We start from the raw sequence: 23,499 nt of genomic DNA on the forward strand, positions 1-23,499 counted from the left end.
CCGGTTGTCATGGTATTTTATTTTGGTTTTGCCGTGCTCTGTGTTTTCTTTACTTTGTACGTATCTTGTGATATTTTAATCCCTGCAGAAAAATATGAGGGAACCTCTCAGGCTGCTGAAGGCTCATTTCTGTCGTTTTAATGGCTTTTGTTCCCTTTCTTTTCCACTGTGGTGAATTGTAATTTGCTCTCACCTCTTTGTTTTCTGTTAGACTACTGTGTGACAGATTTCCCCTTCCCCTATTTTTCGTATCTCTTTTTTCAATGTCTTTCATTTTCTTCCCCATTCTCTTACACCATCTTCTCCTTATCCCGTTTGAAACCATTCTCTTTAGTCCAACTTGTGTCCTTCTATACTTTATAATATTGGGGATATTTCTATCATACTCTTGACATTAAAAGGCTTGCCAGAATGGCTTTGCACAACACTTGGAGCATCTGCTGTTTTATGGGGCAGACACCACTTCTCAAAATGCCTCAGGGAACACTGCGCTTCACATTTCTGCCCTGTACAACAAGGCAAGTATGGCAAAAAGATCCCTTATTAAACTATTATTACCATAATGTTTGCTGTTATATCTTCTACAGATGTTAACCGATTCCTTTTCCTCTCTGAATCACCAGGAAAGCTGCGTCCGTGTTCTTCTGTACAGGGGGGCGAATAAGGAGGCGAAGAACAAGCATGGTCAGACCCCGTTTCAGGTAAATGTTTTAAAAAATAATCCAGAGTTTTGAGGAACATGTTTTGCTTTTTTATTATTCTGTCTGCAGAGTGAAATTGCATTTGTAGAGTAGCTTTGACCTGCTGGAACAAATAATATTTCAGTTTGTCTTCGTTGTTTGCAGCTAGCTGTTTTGTCTGGTCATTTTGAACTCGGGGAAATCATCAAAAACCACAAAGACTCTGATATAGGTAAGATTCCCTGGCAACTGTTTCTTCTGCAGGGACTTTCAAACGTCACTTCCCAACACCTGTCTGCCTTGCTCTTTCCCAAATATATAATCCTAACAATGTACCTGTTTTCTCCCTCCCTTTCATCCTGTCACACCTCACATATTCACCTGTACCGTCACACCAAACCTCTGCATCATGTTATGTCTTTAGTGCCGTTTTTAGAGTCACCAAAGTTTGTTCCAAAGCGAAAAGAAAGTTCCCACACACTGCCCCTCCCTTTGCTTCATTCCCACCCCCTACTGCGTGCTAATAGTGATAACACCATGACCCAGTCTGACCCTCTGGCCCTGCCCAACAAGGCTGCGACCAATCCCAACCCAGGACAGGTACTGTCCAGCATTAGGTGGATGTCCATGTTTTGATCTTTTGTAATAGTAGCTCGCTTGATGATTTCTCATCATCTGAAATGATCAATACTGACGTTCTCCGCGGGGCTGTTTTTTGCAGGGTCATCGCAGGGCCTCAGTGGGTATGAGAAGCTCCAGCAGCCCCAGAACTCGTACCCGTTCACCCTCCAGAGGGAGAGGAGGCCAAAGTGACACAGAGGAGAGGCACAGGCAGCCACGAGGCAGACAGGGGTAAAGAAGCCTGCTGGGATCTTAATCTGACTAGGTCCTTTCAGGCCATCCAACAGTAGGAAGTCAGTCATCTCCAATTATCTTTAGCTGCATGCAAAGAAATTACTATTTATGTCTCAGATGCATACCTTTTACTATTTGCAATTGCAAGAAGGTCACATTTGTTTATATGTGGTATAAATCGGCGTTTTTGTGTAAACAAAAGAAATTTAGGATACATTCACTTTACCTTAAAAAAGAAGGTTTAAAAATGTAAAAAAGACTTAGTTAAGCACACAAGTTCTTTAAGTTATGGTTAGCAACTATATAAGAAACTAACAATCTCACGATGTGCATATTTACTATTGTCTATATTTACCTCCACTAAAGAGGTTGTGGCTTTGGTAGCATTGCGTGCGTGTCATTTCTTTTTGTCTGTAAACACAATAAAGCGAAACATTTTGCATGACTTATGATAAAACTTTGTAGGGATGTAGAGTGGGGTCCCATTACAATTAATTATAATTTGGCTTACATCCACCAAAGTCTTCAAGGTAGAAAACAAAGCGGATAAAAAGGCTTAAAACTTAGAAACTATCATTATAATATAATAAATGTGTATTGTCAACATACCAAAAGTAACATATAAAGATTTAAAATATCATGTTACATTTGACCTCCGACCTCTCTTTCAAGGTCAATAAATTGATCTGAAGATCAAAGTGATAATAATGCTATACAGAGCTATTATAAATTATGTGTCTTGCTTTCATTTGTATTGAAAACATAGACAAATAGGGATTCTAAATATCACTTTGCTTCAAACTTCTGACCTCTTCCTTCAGGTCAAGTAAGGTCAAAGTTTCATAAAATGTTTTTTATCTTTAAAACTGTGCTTCAAATTCTACTGCCTTTGTTTCTACCAACAACATTTAGGAAAGGATCCTGTTATATGGGGATTCTAAATATCTATCTCTAATCTCTAAAAAAAATATAATAAGTGTACATCCAAATTTCATGTTTCATTTGACCTCTGATTTCATATTTACACTTCACATTATTTCAAGTTGACCTCAAAATGTGTCATATCTTTAAAGAAGGTACTGTCAAGAGAAAGACAATGAGCTCCCAAGTTAGTTAGAATTATTTCTACTATGACCTGAATCACTGAGAACCTACACAGACATACTTTAGTATAATACAAAGTGTCCTTTTGATTTTTATTGCACTAAAAACTACTTAAAGTTTGTTTAAAAAATGAAATGAATAGATACAAAATATAATACCATTCCCTTAAAAGTGAATACTGCCCAGAGAGTGAGCTGTCTTGGCGGAGGTTTGTACTCTTGTTTGATTTGTGTGTTAGAACTAAAAATAAGTGCAGCAGCACCATTAGAACTGAATGTATTTTGCTGGTAACTGACTAGTACTGACCAATATCATAAACTGGTGTTATAATGAGCCCTGCCAGACTGGTGACCTATCCAGGCTGTACCCTGCCTCTCATCCTAAGGCATCTGAGATAGGCTCCAGCATGACCCTGAATTGGATAAGTGGAAGAGGATGGACGGATGGAAGGATGGATGGATAATTATTAGATGTGCTTAATCATTCATTCTATTCTACCCTTCCAACATCAGAAATGTTGATCGGGTCAAAGCAGTGACTCAACCACTGGACAAAAATGAAAGAATAAATCCCTGGTGATAAGAAAAAAATAATAGTATTTGATGCATGTGATGTGTCAAATTCTGAAATATAGTGACAGAAATTTATGAAGTTAAATGTTAGACAAACTATATATATAACTAATATCATTAGTTTTGTGCAAAATGAAGGGAAGGAGCTGGTTTTGTTGACTGAAATTGTCAGAAGTTTCTACAGTATGCACCTGTCATGCTAAATACTAGACGCTGTTGTGTAAATACACCAGCACAGAATAAAATCTTACTGTTGGTATGACAGATTAGCATGACTCAGCTGTCTCTGATGTGGCCTGACAGGCTGTATGTTGTCTCATTTGTTTTTCCACAGTGTGCCACTCAGTCTTATCTCTTGGTTTTCTAATGCACTCACTGCGCTTGTCTTTCTGCAGTGCGACCTCGGCGGGTGGCGGTGGGGGTCAGATGAAGCGCATGTACAGCGCAGTTCCAGGACGAGTGTACGTGGCCACTCGTGCCCACTCTGCCAGTGGAGACCGAGAGCTCTCGCTGAACAAGGGGGACAAAGTCAAAGGTGAGAAAAGCTCAGAATTTTCACATGCTGAACAATTTCTACTCTTCTGAGTAGAAGTAACCAGTGGAATCGTGTCATGTTATTGTTTAGCAGGGCAATATTTGAGTAATTCTTTGTTATATAAATTTCTAGTCATGCTGCTGCGATATAGTTTACTGAATAAAAATTTAGGCGGTTGTTTAGAGGAGATGTAGATGAGAAGGAAAGAGGTTTGCCGAAAAAAGTGAAATGAATAGGATCAGCATCCCAGTTCATCACAACAAAAATGTAAAATATTTCTGTCCTTTTGTCTGTTTCAGTGTTAAGTGTAGGAGAGGGTGGATACTGGGAGGGAACAGTGAAAGGACGCACTGGCTGGTTTCCTTCGGACTGTGTGCAAGAGGTACCAGCTCCCAGCAAAGACAATCGACCAGGTGAGATAAGCACCAAATTGAATGTTCTGGAGACTGATTGTAAAGCTAACATACAGCAGTGCTGTGCCTGATGGGAGAAGACGATTACTCATTCATGTTAAGTATGTCAAAAGGAGGGTTAATAAATCACACACACGCACATATAGTACATGGATTAGTGAAGGGACAAGCTAGAAAACGGGTTGCATATTTCCTTAGGCTGGAATTATCTTTTAAACTGTTGTAACACCCACATGTCACACTCATGTTCAGTAGTTGGTGCTTTCGGTAACGACCAGTGCTACATGCATGTGCAGCAGAGTTATTCACTTGTCTTCTATTTTCACAGCTGCTCACACAAGAAGCAAACCATATGCCACGCTGAGGAGACAAAAACAGGGTGTAAATGCATTTGACTGCTGACGACACAACACTTCAGCACAAAGACAGAGAAGGTGTCATGGCGGTAGCTGAATGTTTGAATTGGACATATGTTTTGCCTGCATGTGCCTTCCTTGCAGAGACGCGCAGCGAGAAAGCCAAGAGGAAGCTCTTCCGTAACGTCACCGTTGGAGCCTACGATGGCACTGATGGCCCCAGGTACAAAGAAAATGCTGCTGTGACTTTCATATTCTGTGCAAAAAGGGTATTAGTCATTGAGTGAGATGGGGTGGAAAGTGTTTTAATCGATCAGGAAATCAAGTCTTAAAATCAAATTGTGGTGTTTAATCTGGATTGCACTATCCTTTTATTCTTGGACGCTACTAGAGTAGCTTTGTTTGATTCAAAGCTCAAAATAATCCATATTTATCCTATTCAGGGTCTTGTTCCAGCACCTCAATTCATCCATTATCTCATCAAACAAGCTCCTTTAAGGCCTTTTTGAGACTTCTATCATTGAGCCAACTTTCTTCTGATTTGCTGCAAAAGAAAGTGGGTGGGTGACACTTTTGTGCTCAGAGCCAGAGCTGTGTGCCTGAGATGACCATATTGGGGTTTTCTGATCTCAATGATCTAATCTAGATCCAAGAGTAGAGAAAAACTTTAGAACACAGAGGAGCAGAGCAGTCTGAAGTCAGAGCTTTTGGCTCATATGGATCACAGCACATATGTTATATGGAAAAAGCGACCTGCAGATTACACCTACAGGAGCTGCTTAGCCATGGAAACCCATGCTACGAAGCTCCGAGGGTAGACTGATGTGCCTATGTTAATGCAAGAGAAGGTCTGACACAGTTAAATGCAGTTACAGCATATGCGTGTCAGCACTCGGTGACCCCGGTCGACAGATTTACACTGCTGTGGTTCTGAAATGCACACTCAAATTCAGCAGACTGTGTGGCCTGGTGTGGCAACACCAATGAAATCACCTGAGTTCAAAGATTAACAGGTGTGGCCTGATGCTGTTGTCCATATTTTGTATGCTGACCTTATTTTTAGATCTTGGGTGATACTTAATGTGAGCATCAGTCATTGTAAGAGTTTATATATGGCAGAAAATAACAAAATGCATAATACGTCCACTTTAAAGTCTAAAGTGCTGTAAATTTCAAGTTGATAGTGTTTATTCTGAGCTGTCCCCAACCTCCCACAAAGTGCATGCTGGTTTTAGGAAATAGAAAAAAAAAATTAATAAAATAATATTAATCTAATCCTGATTGGCTACAGCCTCCGACGTGGCTCTAGTTGTGGATTGCCACTTCAGTGTGGGCAGCAAGCAAACTGTTGCAAGGCAAGACCGTGAGGCCGGTCTAGGTGATTGAAACAGTCATCACAATGCTGTTTTTTAGTTAAAGGGAGGTTCTTATGCGCGAAGCATGTGTGCACACTTGTTCCCCCTGCTGTGTTTAGTGTGTGTGCATCTGTGTGTGTCAGTTCTCAGCAGTTTTCTGCCGATCCTGAACAGCACTTGTTCTCTATTGTGCTATGTGAACGCGTCAACGCTTAAAAAGAACAAAGAGCAGCGGTGTCATTTTTTAGCCCTGCCCCTTTTTAACTCCACGACACGAATGCGTTTGTCTCTTTCATTCTTCCATCCACATGCTCTTGTTGCTCACATTCACTGAGAGCAATAATGCTGTAATAAAGGAAGAGTTTCTTCTGAAGCAGCAACCTCATCCCTTGGCATCGAAGGTTGTGTGTTGTGAAGCTGCGTATGTTTGCTTAGAGTTGGTGTGCAAGTGAATGTGAAAATGCCTACGTCTCTGAGTGTACATACATCATTCTGCTGATGAGTCATGAGGAGGCTGAAGCACCAAGTGCTGGTTAGATCCCTGGGCTACAGCGAGAAGGACTCACTGGTCCCCCGTCTCGGGGTTTTATAGCTGCTAACGCATTACAGCTGACATTGCCCTTGTGCTGAGCAGATTTCAGTGTCATTCAAAAAAAAAAAGGAAAAAAAAGGAGGCATTCGCTTTAATTCAGATGCGCTTGTGTTCCAAATGGAAATAGCAGCCACTGGGGTTACATTACCTATGCTAAGTTGGTTAAGCGTAATTGCAGAGCTGTGGTGAAGTGGTGCTCAATTAAGAGCAAGGTGATCCGGAGCATGTTCTGTCACTGCAGCTGGGCATTTGGGAGAATGTCAATTACTATTTCAGAGAGAGATGGAGAGAGGGAGAGTGTTTGTTAGCCTGTGTGGTGATGACAGCTCGGTTTTAGAGGATAGGAGGGAGTGAGAGCAAAGTTGGCAAATGTGTGCAAGATCAAATCCAGGGTGGGAATCAGCTGTTAGCATATCTGTGATTTACCAGTTAGTGGATGTGAAAATGAAAGCGCTGTCTCTCCCCGGTGTTGCCTCACATTTGTACCCATCCCCCGCATCCCCTCCCCACAAACCCAGAAACCCAGCTCTCCGTCTCCCCCTATTTAAAAACCAAACCCTCTTCTTGCCATCCACCAGCACGCACACACACACACACACACACACACACACACACACACACACACACACACACACACACACACACACACAGACAATACATCCTTTCCCTTTTGTGATAGTCACTGGTACTCTCTTCCTCTCTCCCCATCTTTCTTACACATTGTCTTTCTCTTGTCTGAAGTGCACAGGGTGCAGATCATCGCACTCTCTCTCCCTTCTCATCCCCCACCTCTCTCGCTCGCTCTCTCCTCGACTCTCGCGGCTCTCTCCGGCTGAGCTCTCGCTGGAAGACCGGGAGGAGGGAGGCAGGAGGAGGAGGAGGGAGGAGGAGGTGGTGGAGAGCGCGCGAGAGAGGAGGGGGGGACATGGCAATGGGGGGTTGCGGAGAGAGAGATTTCTCTCTCTCCCTCTCTTCTTCGTGGCCGTCACTGGGCCCCAGAAACAGGAGCGTGTGGTTCATTTACAGGTAGCGGCTGTTTCCTCATTCATTGGCTGGCTATGGATGTGAGGAGAGGACAATGGAGAGAGGGGAGAGGTAGATGATGCTATTGAGAGGCCGTGCCTTTTCAAAGACAGACTAATAAGCTGTGTATTCTGTGTGTGTGCCTCTTGGAGCGTGCGTGTGCGAATATGTGCGTGTGCGTCTTAAATCTGTGTTGTTCCTATGCATGTGTATATCTGTGGTACAGAAGTGGCTATTGAATGGAGACTATGCAGCATGTTTATTTCTGTGTCTTCCTCCCGTGCGTTTTTGAACACTGTGTGTGTGTCTGTGTGTGTTTGTGTGTGTGTGTTAGTGCATGAAAGAGAGCACATATTGATGCATTTCAGTCAGACAGTGTGGGTGTATTTCATTCTCTTTGAGTCATGATTTCTGTAAGCAGATATTTTTAATTCACCAGGACTTCCCATACATTTCTGTTGCTTTAAAAACGGCATTGTCACATCCCATATCATTTTTTCAATGTCTCTCACTGTATCATTAGAGACGTGTGGTATTTTTACTGTACTGGGAAAGTCAGTAAATTGAAAGAGTGTTTTTTTTTCCCTCTAATGTGGGAAAAGCGGTCATTTCTCTGCATGTTTGTGTGTGTGCGTGCTTTTTTCTTGATGTGAGAATGCATGTGACTATATACAATGAATCAAATATATGTGGCTTTCACATATAAGTGTGTATGTCATAGCGCTCGCTGTGGGAGTGTCTCTCCTGCACATTTATCTGTGCGCTTTTCATCTGTCTACCATGTCTCCATCCACGGTGTGCGTGTGTGTGTGTGTGTGTGTGAGACTAAACATCTGTCAAGTGCTTCACTTGTGATGTGTGTGTAATGTCTCCACATAAGCTATGTATTTGCATGTACATTCAGCAGGTGAATGGTTAAAAAAGCTCCCTTTTTTTCTCAGTGATTGTGGATAGAAGAGAGGATGACTCAGGAGGGTACATAATAACTCTAGTCTCTAGTAGGCTTACAGCTTTATTCCAGCCAGTTCACTGAGAGTGTGCCCTGCTAATTAACCAGGGACGTTTGTGCTTTTTATGGTCCTGCTTGGCTGGGCCGTGGTGGACTCTGTAGCAACAGACGAGTTACATAGCTTTGCATACGTAAAGGGAATCAGGTGTGTTACTGTAAGCCAGCAATGCAAATTAGAAACCCCCAAAAGACCAACTGTGGCCGTGCCCCCCCTTCCCCGTTATCCTTATACAAGTAGATGGATGAAGAGCCCGATGGATCTGTCCACCCACTCTGTGTTACTTTGATCCTCAGAGAGGGAAGGCATGATGGAGGACAGGGTGAGAGAAAAAGGAATGAGGTGTGAGGAGCAGATGGCTGGAAGGCGGCTGAGCGTTGGCGAAACAGTAACATTGATGGAGAACACACAAGGGATGGACCTCACTAGGGGAAACTAGCGATCGTCTGTTCAGTGCTAAAGTTACAGCTTCATGTCAAAGTCTGGATCCTCGGGCCCGTCAGCCAATGCTCATGAGTCCACTGAACCCGGGTTGCGCAGGCACAGGCAAAACATTGTTTGCGGGGTTATATGCATAAGAACCGAGTACTGAGAACTCGCCAGACATAAAAAAAAACACACACACACAAAAAACCCCCACCACATCTGCTGCCTAAAACCTAAAAAATATTTTACATTTTGTCCCTTTTTCATGGTAAATTATTTTTCATACGTCCCTTGTGAAGGCAGAGTTAGTGTGCAACCTTGTAGCCAAAAAAATCCTACCTCTACTCAGTACTTATCACGTACTTATCATGAAATAAATAGACAGTTTATTTTAACTTCCCATTTAAAAGAAGGATGAACGAAACAGCTTATTTCCAGGAAAAAACAAATTCTGTCCTTGAGCCTACCCGGAGCAGTTTTAGTGTATGTTTTGGCAGTCGAGCTATCACTATAAATAAGGACGATTCTTCAACCAGGCTACACTTCCTGTTCTCTCACTGTTCTGCCATTTTTTTTTCTTTGGGAAATCAAATCCTTTGATTTGATTTCCGTTGGAGTGTCAGTTTGAGTTAACTCAAGCAGCACAAACTAACACAAAAAATGAGCTGCCTGTGAAAGAAATATCTGGAATTCCTCTTTAATCATACAACTCTGCTCGAGCCCCGGGCTCTCTAGCAGGGGCAGGGTGAATTGACATTGTTAGAAAGTCAAGTCCAGAAATGACTCATGAGATGTGGCTGTGTGTGGCAGTGTGGAGTCCATTTAACTGGCCCTGTATTAGAGAAAGCGTTGTAAAGCAGCCTGGCCAAAACGTCCCAGACATGGTAATAGAATAATGAAGGAGCTTGCTGAGCCACTACTCAAGCCGTCTCATAATAAGATTGCATCGCCAAAGCCTGTGATCGATGTTTCTATGTTCTCGGACTGTAGTCTTTGAGCAAGAGGAGCTGTTTGTGATGGTGGGGGGTGGATTAGAGGCCCGTCTGACTTCTTGTACATAATTTGAAGTGTCATGTATGACCGGTAGTGGTTGCGCAGGAGTCGGTGAAGCAGTATCCTTGCAAAAGCTGCCAGAGGCGGTGAAAGCTAATGCAGCGATTTGGGTGCATTTGGAAGTTTCCATTATCAGTGGATGTGCACATTTTTCTAATGTGCTGTTCCCCCCGGCCCAGTGCTTGTCAGCTCTAGCTGGATTACTCCATAGTATGGAATGTCATCTCATATACAATTCCTCCCATTGTGACACTAACTGTATCCCCCCCATCAACCCTCTTTTGTGTACCAAAGCTTTTTGTATGACATCCACAAGCCCAAGTATCTTTTGCTGCAGTGTGATTTCAGAATGTGTTGCAGTATAGCTGTTTTCCACATTTAGAAGATGCATTAATTGCATGACCGTAACACTTTTCTTCTACTAGACAATCATATCTTCATCTCCAACTCTCTCTTTTTTATTCACCCCTTCCTTCATTTCATATACCCGTTCTCTACTTTTTCCAAGTGACTACATCATTAAGGAGAAGACTGTGCTCCTACAGAAGAAAGACAATGAGGGCTTTGGGTTTGTACTCAGGGGAGCCAAAGGTGAGCGTCTTCTCAAAGTTCATCACGTATTGCCAAAGATTTCTAAGTCTTGTTAGCTATTTACTGCATAATGATCAAATCCATGCTCCTGTTGTGGTGAACCTCTTGTCTTGTTATCATCTACAGCTCAGACTCCCATAGAGGAGTTCACTCCAACGCCAGCATTCCCCGCGCTGCAGTACCTGGAGTCTGTTGATGAGGGGGGCGTGGCGTGGAGAGCGGGCCTGAGGATGGGGGACTTCCTCATCGAGGTAACCGGCATGCTAACTGAAGCTTTACTTTTACTTTCAATTCAAGACCTATGAAGAAGAAAGTAGTTTTGTAAAACAGAAACTGGGGTCATATGTTCATGTATTATGCAACAAACATAGGAAGCTGCAGGAAACACGTTACAACACGTTACACGTTACAACAAACACGTTACAGCATTAGCATTTTTTCTTTTAAAAATGCTAGTGCTTTCTTCACTTGCTGTTCAGTGATTGTATGTCCTTTAATAACAGTAAAAATAGACAATAAAGACAACAGAGAATGGACAGGGTAAAGACATTTGTGTGCACTAAAAATATGTGCAGGATATGATGCATTGATGCGATTATTTCTATACTTCTCCTAAATATATAATTTGCATTTTAGTTATGGTCATTTGGAGGCTGCTGTGCTTGTAGTTGCTGCAACTCTCTGGCCTTTAAGAGTTCCTGTATGTTCCCTTAAAACCCTGGCACTAAAAATGGTGATTGTCAAACCTTTGTTACAGCTGACAGAAGCTGTTCATTACTATTCAACCTAATATGAGTCACTTATATAGCTGCCCAAGCTTTTGTAACTGTTATTAAGTTGCAGCTTGACTTGCTGGTGCACCTGCCCAGAAACCAGTAAGATTTATGTTTTAAACCACACAAGAAACCCAAATTGTTAAAGTGAACCACTGGGTAAGAGAAGACAATGCCTAAAGTGTGCACTCCAAACTGTCTCAGGTTTTTCATCCACTCTGTGCGACTAGAGTGGATTTTTCATTTTGTTCTGTGTTTTTCTGGCAGGTGAACGGTCAGAATGTGGTGAAGGTTGGTCATCGGCAGGTTGTCAACATGATCCGGCAGGGCGGCAACAGTCTCATGGTGAAAGTTGTCATGGTTGCTCGAAACCCTGAGCTGGAGGACACGGCTCGAAAGCGAGGTACTAGTCAGATTTTCGTCTTATGCCATTTGAATTCTGTGTTTATCATGTGATGATTAAGCTGATTGCATGTTTACGTCAACCTGAAAGCCTGTTGCAATGGGTTGTATACAAGAATTCTAAACATTAAATCTGCATTTGGCTGGCTTCCCTTGGCAGCCCCACAGCAGACAAAAAGACTGACTCCTCCTGCCATTGCCCTGCGCTCCAAGTCAATGACATCAGAGCTGGAAGATATGGGTAAGACGAAAGAAGGGACAAAGCGCAAAAGCATGAGTTCTGGGGGTCACATTGAAAAGGCTTCTTCTGGGGTGGGTTAGCAGTTTTTCTGCAGGAGGATGGTTTAGTACTGTGGTACTATTAAGGAAACACAGCATTAAATATTAACCAAGTTGATGCAGAAAGCCAAGAAAATTATCCAGAGTGGTGCATTTTTTTTCACTAGCAACAGCTTCATGGGAAGAAGTCTTTTGATTCATTTGCACTTATGATGTTAGCCATGAAGAGGAAAGGTGGCAATTAAACAGTGAGGTTAAGCGATACAAAAGCAGCGGCATGTTGTAAAAATGATGCATTTAAAATGTCATTTGTCACAAACAGCTCTGTTTTCTCTCTTCTTTTCAAACCAAATGTGCTGCATGCAGTGGACAAAGGTGGGAGAATCACAGATTTGTGTGCTCTCATGATCATTTCTGTCCCCATCAACATCCCTATCATCACATCAGCATTCACACCATCACATGTGTCTGAGTATGTACTTCATCTCTTCATCTGCTTTATACACTTTGCAGAAGTTCTAGTCACACCTAATTTCTCTTTCCCCAATTACGCGTGCAACAGCTGCCTCTCCATGGAAAAAGAAAGCAGGTGAGTATCAGTGTTATCATCACCCCTATCAGCCTCTGAGCTTTAATTAAAAATCAGTCAGTTTGATGTCTTTTTTGCTTATTTTTCCAGAGTACGAGTCCTCTCAGGGTCCTGATAAGAAGAGGACCGTCTATCAGATGGCTTTAAGTAAGAAATCACTCTCACTGCTCTTGTGATACTGTAAGAAGGTGTTTAGATACGTTAAAGGTACAGTGCATAGTTTTTTGAGGTTATTTGGTATGTGATTATGACTTCCAGCAAACTGATATAGCTGCATCATAAACTGCTCATACAGGCAGAGTCCATCTTGTATTCAGTGGCTGAGAAATACAGTGGCTCTTTCAAACTATATATGACCATTTAACATCTGCTCATGTATACTTTTATCATCATTTTTCGTATTGTCTTTCTCCACCTCCTGCACCACGGGTCTCTCCTCCCTCATATCAAACCTAATCATCTGGATTGAAGTCACATGGAAATGTGCATAAACCTGCTTATCTATTCCCAGTAGTGTTGCAGTCACTTGTTGTCACCAGATTAGATATGTGAACCTCCCATCTCAGGGCTGCTGACAATGAGCCAGCTATACAACAGCAGCTCTGCTAACGTTATGCCAGCTAATGTTGGGCTGGAGTGTCCTAAAAAATATTTAGTAAAAAAGTTTGATTACGTTACACAAAATGTATGATAGTTTATTTGATAAGTGTCCAACAGCATTAGATCCACTTCAAAGGAAGTTTCACTAACACTAGATAACAGCAGCTCGCTGTCACTGGTCAGAAGTGACCATCACTGACTCATCAGACTCATTTCATAAAGCTTTACAGCCTCATCCTGAGAAAATAGATATGGACACATATTAATGACTGAGGTAACCAGTGGACTGATAGCCTTCATTCACTAGAGAAGAGTTGTTGTCCCACAGTGCCATCGTAGCTGGGGTTGTGCTAGAGGTGAAATTTTACACACTGTACCTTTAAGGAGAGAGGAGTAGGATCACTGAAATCTTCCTTTAGCTTCTTTATTTACGGCTCTTCCACTACTCCTCTGTTTCCTTATGCCCTGACTTACGCCTTGTGTCTTATGCCCTCTGCTCTGTCTGTGTTTTAGATAAACTGGATGAAATCTTGGCTGCCGCTCAACACACCATGACATCAGACAACCAGGGCCAGAGAGGTCATGGAGGCAAGAGGGACCGAAGCAAGAGTATTGTTCCCAATGTGTCCAAGGAGGTACTGTTGGGAATTGTGAGGAAATTGTCCTAGTTGAGGTCATTCCTGTAGCACATACATGTCAACAAGTTATTAAAGGGGGCCTTTAATGCTCATTTTGACCTTTGTTTTTTTTATCCTTTTGGTTATTCCTGGATTATACTAACATTGCTCTGCATGCATCACAGTTCATAAAAGAAAATCCTTTTCTTATACCAAGCTATTCCTATTGCCTCAATTGGACCCCACCCCTTTTAATTCTTTCTGGCACAAAATCAAAGATTTAACAAGATGCTAGAAATATTCCTCAGACGTTCTTCTGATGACCTCTGTTGGGTTACGTTTGCGTTTGTATCGTTTCAAAGCACTTCTCATCTGACTTGTGACATCAACAAGGCATTTTTTGCCCAGAGAAGTGCCACTCACTGGTTATTTTCTCTCACTTAAATCTCCTTTCTTCTCCATTCTGATGCCCAGTTTGACCTTCAGCAGGTTGTCTGGATCATGTCCATGTGCTTAAATGCACTAAGTTGCTGCAATGTGAATGGCTTGAACTCACGTTAAGGAGCAATTTTGAATATAATCACCCGTCCTTTCTTTATATTTTGCTTCTAAGGAGATAGGCTTTTTTGTCATTTTTCATCATTTTTAATGAGAGGAACGGATTTTGAATCGTATCTTTGTGCATTTTGTTACTAACACACTTTGCTAAATTAACATATGCTCCCATTTGTTATGAATTAGCTATGAAAACTGTTTGGGGGTTTTTTTTGTTTGTTTTTTTTAAAAGAAGCGTGTCCTTAAAAAATTTAAAGAAACTGGACAAGTGGAGGACAAACAAAACTATCTACTGCACATGAGCAGTATCTAAAGCCCCTTTTCCGTTAGTACCTATTTGGATCAACTCGCCATAGCTCGCCATGACTCAGCTCAGATCAACTGGTTTTCCATTACAATTGAGTACTACCTAATGTGCATGGACGTTGTCATAGCAACGCATCTGAGCATCCCATGATGTAATTAATATGCGACACGAACACTACAACAAGGGTGGATGTCAAGGTAAAATATACCTGCTGAAAACTGTGGCGAGTCGATCCGAGGAGGTACTAATGGAAATGGGGCTTTAAAGTCACCTAGGAGATGCATCTGGACCTTTAATGGTTCCATCTACTGTTTGCTGATCATCAGAAATGGTCTCAAGTTTTGAGGAAGGCAAATACAGAGAAAAGTTTGTGTGTTATGAATCCAAAATTGAAAATTCTGATTCAGTATGTATGGAGGAGATCAGGGAGGGGTACAACAGTGAGTGTCTACAATGGAGCCTCTGTTAGGATTTGGGGCTTTAGTGTTGTCTTGTCAAAATCAATGAAATTATGAATGCAGAAAAGTACCATCAGATTTTTCAGAATACCATCTGGAAAGCATCTGATTGCCAATTGCTTCATTTTTCAACATGAAAATGGGCCCAAACATACTGTCAATGCATACCTGGATAGGAAAACAAACTATAGAACACACTCAGTCATGCATTGGATTCAGATGATCCCACAAGAAACCTTGAAAGAGATTGGAACAAAAAGTACCCAGCATCCAAAGAAGAGTTGTGAATGTCTTTTAAAAGCCTGGAGAACTATTCCTGAAGACTACTTAAAGAAATAACAAAAAAGCTGTTGAATACTGTGTTGGAGAACAAAGCTAATCATACTAAATGATCTTTCAAACTCATTAGAATTGTAGAAACTGTTTTCGCCTTCTTTACTGTATTTCCATCTATCGATTTATTGATCTTTAAATATATATAACTATACACACACACACACACACACACACACGCGCACACACACACACACACACACACACAAACAATTACTCAACAGCTATTTCACCCTCTCAGATCTTCTCCACTGCTTTAGCACATACAGTATTTAGTCATGGAGGTGACTAATACCAACAAAAATAATTCAAATCTCTAAACCAACTTGGTCTTTAGCTCTGGGTGTTCTCCTGCCCTCGCTGCACTTTAGAGAAAATGATTGACTATTGACCACCCACTCCAAAACATTTGTTTAGTGTGAGTCAGATTATGTCCATTCATCTATACTCTGCTGCCTAATGTACTGTTACTCAGACTTATTGTTTTTTATGTATTGGATTATTCTGTATATATCTACTCAACAACAGCCAACATCAGTTTTATTTGATTATATCTAAATTACTGTTGCATTTCTTCTCTTTATAAACCTCCTTCATTTTAAATTCTCATTCATTCTCTTTTACTTACTTTTCTTTCTTTTTTTTTGGTACCTGAAGCAACCATATGATCAGCAGTCATCACTGGCAATGGTACAAGCTGGACCTGGTTTTGACTACAACCAAGCTCATTTTCAACCAGGCCACGGTCCCCAGCATGCAGTCATGATGCGTCAAAAATCTATTGGTAATGTCAGTTCTTCTTATGAGATATCTGCCAGCTCAGTACAGCTTCTTCTTGTAAATGTTTCTAAATGTGTGTGACCTTCTTCTTAGGTGTAACAGAGGAGGAAAGGCAGTACCTTCACCCACCTGCTATGAAGTTAGCTCGCAGCCTGTCTGTGCCTGGACCAGAAGAAATCCCCCCACCACCAAACACATCTGCTCCAGAGCCACCTTTGTCTGCAGGCCCTCATCCGGGTAGAGGACCTGCCATGCCAATCCCTCCTGTATCTCAACCTCACTACCAGCTCCACTCTCAGCCAGGGCATCCTTCCCAAGCTGGCTGGGAAAGGGCAGGACCAGGTGTAATGAACCAGCAGGTCATGGTTCCCACCCTTCGGAGGCAGTCAGATGGACTGTGCATCAGAGAGCCAGAGGCGCCCAGGAGAGGTGGTGGCAAGATGGGAGGATTAAGGAGAGGCTACAGCAGTGCTACACCCCCAACAAGTGCTAAGCCTAAGGCCCAACAACAAGCACCCCAGCATCAACCACCTGTGTCCAACCGGGATCAGAGTGGAGGAGTTGGCAGAGGGGTGGCAAGGAGGGGAGGTCGGGGAGCTTTGATGAAACAGTCAAAAGTGGAAGATGGTCTGAGACAGCATCGAGGAAAAGGAGGTGCAACCAAAGAGAAGAGCTCTATCCCCATTCCCACCATCATTGTCAAAGCGCCCTCCACCAGTAGCAGTGGTCGAAGCAGCCAGGGTAGCAGCATGGAGGCTGAGCCCTCCCAAGATGTGGAAGACCAAACCTCTGGAGAGGCAACCCCAGACAGCCCTAATACTAGCCTGCCCTCACCACTCACCTCTGTGCCACCTCAACCTCCAACATCGACTTCTTTGCCTTCATCAACTGTTGCCCCTTTGGTTTCCTCACAGCAAAACCTAGAAAACTTGGATTATAGTTCAGCATTTGGTACAACATTTGCGGGTGGAGGAGCACGCAGGGAAAGGGAACGCTTTCGAGATATGAGGAGAAAGAGTGCTTCTTTCTTCCTCTCATCAGAGGAGGACATCCAAGTGGAAGCAGGATGTGGAGCTGGAGAGGGAGGAGGAATACAAGGGGTACGAATTCAGCCTTTACAGGGCTCACAAATGGAAGTGCCCACCCCTCGGCTTCGGCCTTCCAAGTCTATAGATGAAGGCATGTTTTCTGGAGACAACTACGTCAGCTATTCCAGCAGCATGCCCCCAGCTTTTGGCCTGCCTGAGTATTCTTCCCCTGTCCTCAATCAGGACGGCCAGCCTAAGTCAGCTCCCTCAATGTATGGAACCCAGCCTGCCACTACCTTCATTCACCCACTTACTGGGAAGGTTCTGGACCCCTCATCCCCTCTGGGATTGGCCCTGGCTGCAAGAGAGCGGGCTCTAAAAGATGATCGCAGGACACGACGAGAGGACAGACATTTTGGCCGGCAACTTTCCACAGTAGGAGCCTTCCCCACCCCTGTTCAGACTCCAACGCCTTCTCTTTTTGCAACGCCAACGCAGTCGGCCTACACTTCTCCAGTATCTCTCCACCTAAGTTCCCCAACCACTACCACCTCTCCTGCATCTCTGAGCCGGCCACAATCACCAAGGATATTACGTTTGGGGGGGGCAGGTGGGGAGCGTGTGGAAAGAGAAAAGGAGGGAGGACCCAGGGAAGGTCTTAGAGTTCGCTTCTCTGAAGACAGAAACAGCCAATATTCAACCCAGTACTACCCACAAAGTCCCAGGGAGCGAGAAAAGGAGGTGTATGACAGCAGGCCTGCTCCACCCATACAGCCTCCTCCCCCACCAACTCAACCTGCCCCCCGCAGACCTTCCTTCCTTCAGATGGAAAGCACTCCCAACACCAGCTACATTCCTCAGTATACTGTCCCCACAGCCTCTTCACAAGCACACGAAGCAATGGAAGAAGCTAGGGCGGGAGCAGGTGGAAATTTAGGACTCATGGTTTTGCCTCCACCAGCTCCATCAATAGACGTAGACGATGAGTTTGTCTTCGCAGATCCCTTGCCCCCTCCTTTGCAGTTTGCTAATGGTAAGAATGAGAGGGTCCGGGAATTTTCACAACATCGTCAACACCAGGGTCAGCATTCTGTTTCTGCTGCTCCACCCGCCCCACCTCCTCCCCCATCCCCCAAGACCTCAAATCCTCCCCAACCCACTTCACAGGGTGGCGACTCCGCTACCTCCAGCCTTACTTCCTATGACAGTGAAGTGGCCAACCTCACGCAGTCAGCTCTCTCTCCATCTTATCCATCCCCACAGATCTTTCCCTCTGCCTCCACCTCCATTACCACCACCACCACCACCTCTGCTGCTTCTCTGCCTCCTACATCGCTGCACAGACCCCAGCCCATGTCCCATTCCCACACCTATTACAGCAGCTCTAACGACCCCTCAATAGGTATTCATACCCCAGCACAGGACAGAGGCACTGCCACCCTCACCACTACCATGACCTATGCTACCACGACCATGACTGCAACTGCTGCTGCCACCACCACCACAACTTCTCCAGCATCCTCTGACTACAGTATGACTATGGCTGGGCCCAAGGCTGGCTTCACCACAGGGGGAAAAGCATCTGACCACACTCATCAGACTACTATTATACACAAGAGCGGAGACTGGCAAGAAGCTGTGGTGGATTCTGGAATTGAAGAGCTGGACAGTCACAGTAGCAGTGACCACCATTTAGAAATGCTGGGACTCTGTGGGCTAAGAGGAGAGAGAGGAGGGGTTGGAGGAGATGGGCGAGGAGGAGAGGGAGAGAAAATCAGTGAACATCAGGATCCTTGCACAACCTACTCAGGTGGGCAAACATTTGAGGTGCACAGCGCCAAATTGGCAAATCCCGTGTTTCCGAAGATGACTCATTACAAGGAGGGTGGAGGGAGGGGCCCATCTGTAGCACTACGTAGGCAGAACAGCACCAATCCCGCTCCTTTGCAGTTACACAGACAAAACAACCCAGAAGACACCGGTATAGATGGAGGATTTTCAGATGAAAGGAAGCACAAGCAGAGTCGATCCAAGATGGAAGACGGCTTCAGCTCTGCCCTGGCTGCCTGCTTAGAGAGGCCCATGGACACTCGATCAGTGGGCTGGAGTGACCTTGGAGAACACGAGCAAGCTGGAGTCCAGAGAGGCGTTTTGGTTTTGGATGGCCGCAGAATTCACTCACCTCTCTCAGGTGTGAAAGCCAGCATCATCAATGAACTAAGCTCCAAGCTACAGCAGATGAGCAGCATGAAGAGCATGGATGAGTGGAGCCACACTCCAAAGTCTCCCACCATGCATAGGTTTGCTGATCTTCTTGATATTATAACTAAATGAAAGATATTTGATAGTGTGAATTACATTTTACAGGATAATTCTATTTGTCTTTTAGGTATTCAGCGGATTACAGTGATGCTTTTCATAGCCCTCCCACTGGACGCTCGACCTCACCGCTGCCCACTTCCTCCCCACAGCATCGTCAGACCCTGACCCCAAACCTCTCGGCAACACCTTCTGTCTCGCCCTCCCCTCAAGTCCCAGTTCAGCGCAACTGGACCCGATCCCCTTCTCCACAAATGCCCTCGTCCCCAGTTCATTCACATCCTCCCCATTCTCCAACCTACTACCCATACCCAACATCACCTAAGCACAGGTCCAAGATGCGTAGACAGACTTTTGATTTTCCATGCAGTCCTACTAAAGAGATGCGGTCTTCAGTTGCTCGACGTCGGGCTCCCAGTCCTCTTATCTATAACACTGAACAGCAAAGCCCCACCCCTCCCAGACCCTCCTCTCTCCCAATCCTTCCAAGCACACCCGTCTACAGCAACCCATTTGAGTTTCCCGGGCCCCTTACTCCTCCTTCTCCTGGCATCCCTCTAGGAGATGCCTACAAAGCTTCAACTCCTCCACTGTTTTCTCCATCTGGTGTGCCAAGTCCAAATCCCTTGCTTGTCTCCCGTTCACTCTCCCCCACTCATTTTCTCTCTGGAGCCTCTTCCCCCATGCATTTACCACCTAGCCCTTCCTGTCTCAACTATCCCCATCTCAATCCTCCTCCTCCAACTAAACCATTTGCCATCAAACCCCTACCCTACTGGACCAAGTATGACGTGGCCGACTGGCTGGCTTATCTGAATCTGGGTGAACACAGAGAGCGTTTTATAGACAATGAGATAGATGGATCACATCTGCCTTCACTCACCAAGGATGACTTCTTGGATCTAGGAGTGACACGTGTGGGGCATCGAATGAACATCGAGAGGGCACTGAAGAAACTCACTGACAGGTGAGGGAGGACTAATAGACTCTGGAAAACAGAGAGGCAACGAGGTCAAAAAGGAGCACTGGATGATGAAGGAAAGTCAAAGAGTCTCATTACTTCCATGCAAGTTAGCTCAACCATCCCCTTCCTTCATTAGAGGCATATAAATTGATAAGGTCATCGCATCTTCTCTCCATTCCCTTCTCTTTCACTTTAGTAACTTAGTCATATCAACCTTAGTCGTTCCATCTTTTTTAAGTTTCCACCCATTCTTATTCTTTGATTTGGCCTCCTTTTCTTCCCAGGCGGCTCTCTTCTCCTTTGCATGTCAGTACTCCTCCCCGAGACACAGACTGAGAGAATGAAGGTGTGATTCAAAGATGAAAAAGAGGGAAAGAAATGAAATGACAAAGATCATCAGTAACAGAAGATTTGCAAGAGAAGAACAGTGGACAACAACAGCTTGCGTTGAACTTGTTCGAATCCATGGATATGTGGAGAAACATGTTGTCTTGCACATTTGTTTTAGAGCACTGGATGGAAATTTGTAGAACTATTGGTCAAAAGAGGTGATGAAGAAAATAAGAATTTCTACAGATAATGCTTTTCATCTGAAAATATACTTTAAAACTTTTGATGGACAGGCATTTAATTAACACACCGTTTTGTGCTGTAAAAGAATAAACACACATACGTACTTGCACTCATATTCTCACACACACTGACAGATGGATTCTCACACCATCTGCTGCTTTGCAGCAATGAGAAAACTTGAGTCTGAGTTCAAAGAAAAAGTTGCAAAGTTGCTGCTTAAAGGGTGAAGCCCAATTAAATGTTACTGATTATGTCTGAGCCAGAAACTCTTGTAAAAGCAGAGGGCCATATCCTAACATCAGTTTTGTAGCTTTAAGCAGATCAGAGTATGGCTGCGAGTACTGGAGCCAAAGTCAGAATGTGGGAGAAAGGCTTTTTTTTGTAAATGATGATAGAAGAAAAGCTAAACAACCACAGTACTGTTTTATATATTTGCCATTTTCCCCCAAAGGTTGCCCCAGTATGCTTTGTATGTATGTACTTTGCAAGCGCTAAATATATCTTCCATGTTAAACTGAATTCACTATTAGTAGAAACCATTTGTTTTGTACTAAGTGCTGATTGCAATCATTCATTTCAAACTGGTCAGGGTATTTCTAAACGTTGGAATCAAAGTTGTGAAAAACGAGGACAGAAATTTGAAAAACTGTTGTTGTTAAATTAATCTTTTTATTGTTGTCTTGATTATTCTGCAGAAAGGAAATGGCATATTAGAAATGAAATGTTTAGCATGTCATTTCAAACCATTTTTCTTAGACTTTCTTGGTGTTTACTGGCCATAGCACAGGTCAAAGGGTGGCTCCATCCTCTACCATGCCATAATGTTGAACGCCCTCTCTCTCACACAGCAGGTGCAGTGATCAAAAAGGGCTTTTTACTGCTTTTGTCTGCCTGACTTCCTCAACCTTAAGCCTCTGTGAGTCTGTGTGTGTCTGATTTTGTGCGTGTGTGTCCATCTGCCTGCGTTGGTAGTCAAATGCTTTGCCCCCTGAGCCCCTTTCTTTCTCTAATGCCTTTTTCAAAATGTATTTATAATGCTCAGACAGCATTGTTTATCTTCTCTCACCAGATGACAATCCAAATGTTTCACTGTTCCACACACATTACCCCTCAGAAAGAAAAGCTCTGACTCACTTTTAAAAGGGATTTTTCTGCGATAAACTTAAAATACTATGAGTGTTGCATAGAGGTGAACATGAACATCCTGGATTTTGTTTTTAACGTGCCAGTTTAGCCATTTGCAGTAAAATCAACTGTAAGGCAAAAACACATCATTTATAGCTCTGTATGTAATGATGATGATGGCAACGACAAAGATAACATATAAAAATATAGTATAATGAAGATTATAATATTAAGTATGTAAACATTTTAAGAATCTCCGTCTTCCAAATAGTGTGGGCAAAATTCTTTGAAGCTTTGTTTTGTTTATGGTTCATTTTGGGTTTTCTGTAAATGCTTTCTATACTGCTCGCCCTGTGGTGACCCCTGTGAAGCTGACACGTTAGTATACTGCATATTTTCTACATGTGAGTTTAAAATTACGGCTCTGTATTCTTATGACGAGTTGCTATCACATTATGGTCGAAAAGGAGAAAGGATTGAGCAGTAGTGTAGAAAGCATTACATACTATGATTTAAAAGAGCATTTTAGGTCTAGTGAAATGCATAACGACTATGACTACATACAGTTTGAGCATAAGTATGCAGAGATAAAAGGTATATATAAATATATAAATATATATATATAATTTTTGTTTTAAATAAAATACAGTATACTGGTAAACAACATGATAGAGGTACAACTAAGGTGTTGAAATAAATGCTAAAATAAACTATTGCCCTGTTGTGATTCTCATTTCATGTTGGATTCCCTCTTCTGACAGATTCACATAATGATCCAATTTCAAGTGCAGTGTTTGAATTGAGTCATTTGGCAGCAGCTCGTCTCAGCCCTAGGGTGGTTGAACACAACATTGTTTTCAGGTCCAGGATTGTTTTCCCATCAGGCTCAGTGAGCTAATAGGACAAAAGTTTAGAGAGCAAGGATAAGAAGATGAGATGGCTTGCTTCAAAGCAAACACTGGCTGCATTCATGCAGCAAAACGAATGATGCCCGTGAGGCATGAAGAACAATGCAAAACAACTTGAAAGAAATGACTGTTTTCTACCGTGGTGGTCAGTTTAAGGTTCATGGGAGAAAACTGTAAATGTAATCATGCTGATTTTTTCGTGCCGGTTTTCCCATTTATTTTCTTTTTTTGCATTTCTTTTTGTTGAGTTTTGCACACAATTAGGAAAACTACCAAGAATCGGTTTTCTTTGTGTCATAAAGCCACAACTGTTTTCTTCTCATGGGG

General features: G+C 43.1%; 1 protein-coding gene across 1 annotated transcript in view; it reads left to right on the top strand.

The window, feature by feature from the left end:
* The window catches only part of LOC147323086 (SH3 and multiple ankyrin repeat domains protein 1-like), a 31,897-nt gene extending 8,910 nt beyond the window's left edge, over positions 1-22,987 (top strand). The window contains exons 8-27 of the mRNA XM_086303240.1: positions 402-518; positions 624-701; positions 846-912; positions 1,105-1,280; positions 1,402-1,532; positions 3,607-3,746; positions 4,046-4,159; positions 4,660-4,738; positions 10,480-10,562; positions 10,689-10,813; positions 11,603-11,738; positions 11,898-11,978; positions 12,383-12,391; positions 12,579-12,605; positions 12,696-12,752; positions 13,719-13,840; positions 16,133-16,259; positions 16,349-19,583; positions 19,673-20,569; positions 20,851-22,987. Coding sequence (XP_086159366.1) covers positions 402-518; positions 624-701; positions 846-912; positions 1,105-1,280; positions 1,402-1,532; positions 3,607-3,746; positions 4,046-4,159; positions 4,660-4,738; positions 10,480-10,562; positions 10,689-10,813; positions 11,603-11,738; positions 11,898-11,978; positions 12,383-12,391; positions 12,579-12,605; positions 12,696-12,752; positions 13,719-13,840; positions 16,133-16,259; positions 16,349-19,583; positions 19,673-20,569; positions 20,851-20,902 — 5,853 coding nt within the window. The 3' untranslated portion in view covers positions 20,903-22,987. The remainder of the gene's footprint in view (positions 1-401; positions 519-623; positions 702-845; positions 913-1,104; positions 1,281-1,401; positions 1,533-3,606; positions 3,747-4,045; positions 4,160-4,659; positions 4,739-10,479; positions 10,563-10,688; positions 10,814-11,602; positions 11,739-11,897; positions 11,979-12,382; positions 12,392-12,578; positions 12,606-12,695; positions 12,753-13,718; positions 13,841-16,132; positions 16,260-16,348; positions 19,584-19,672; positions 20,570-20,850) is intronic.
* The last annotated feature ends 512 nt before the right edge of the window (positions 22,988-23,499 follow it).

Source organism: Aulonocara sp. 'chitande type north' Nkhata Bay, linkage group LG8 (genome assembly GCF_057382095.1).
Source record: "Aulonocara sp. 'chitande type north' Nkhata Bay isolate Kocher_YH1m ecotype deep benthic linkage group LG8, A_spYH_male_GT1.1, whole genome shotgun sequence".
Lineage (NCBI taxonomy): Eukaryota > Metazoa > Chordata > Actinopteri > Cichliformes > Cichlidae > Aulonocara > Aulonocara sp. 'chitande type north' Nkhata Bay.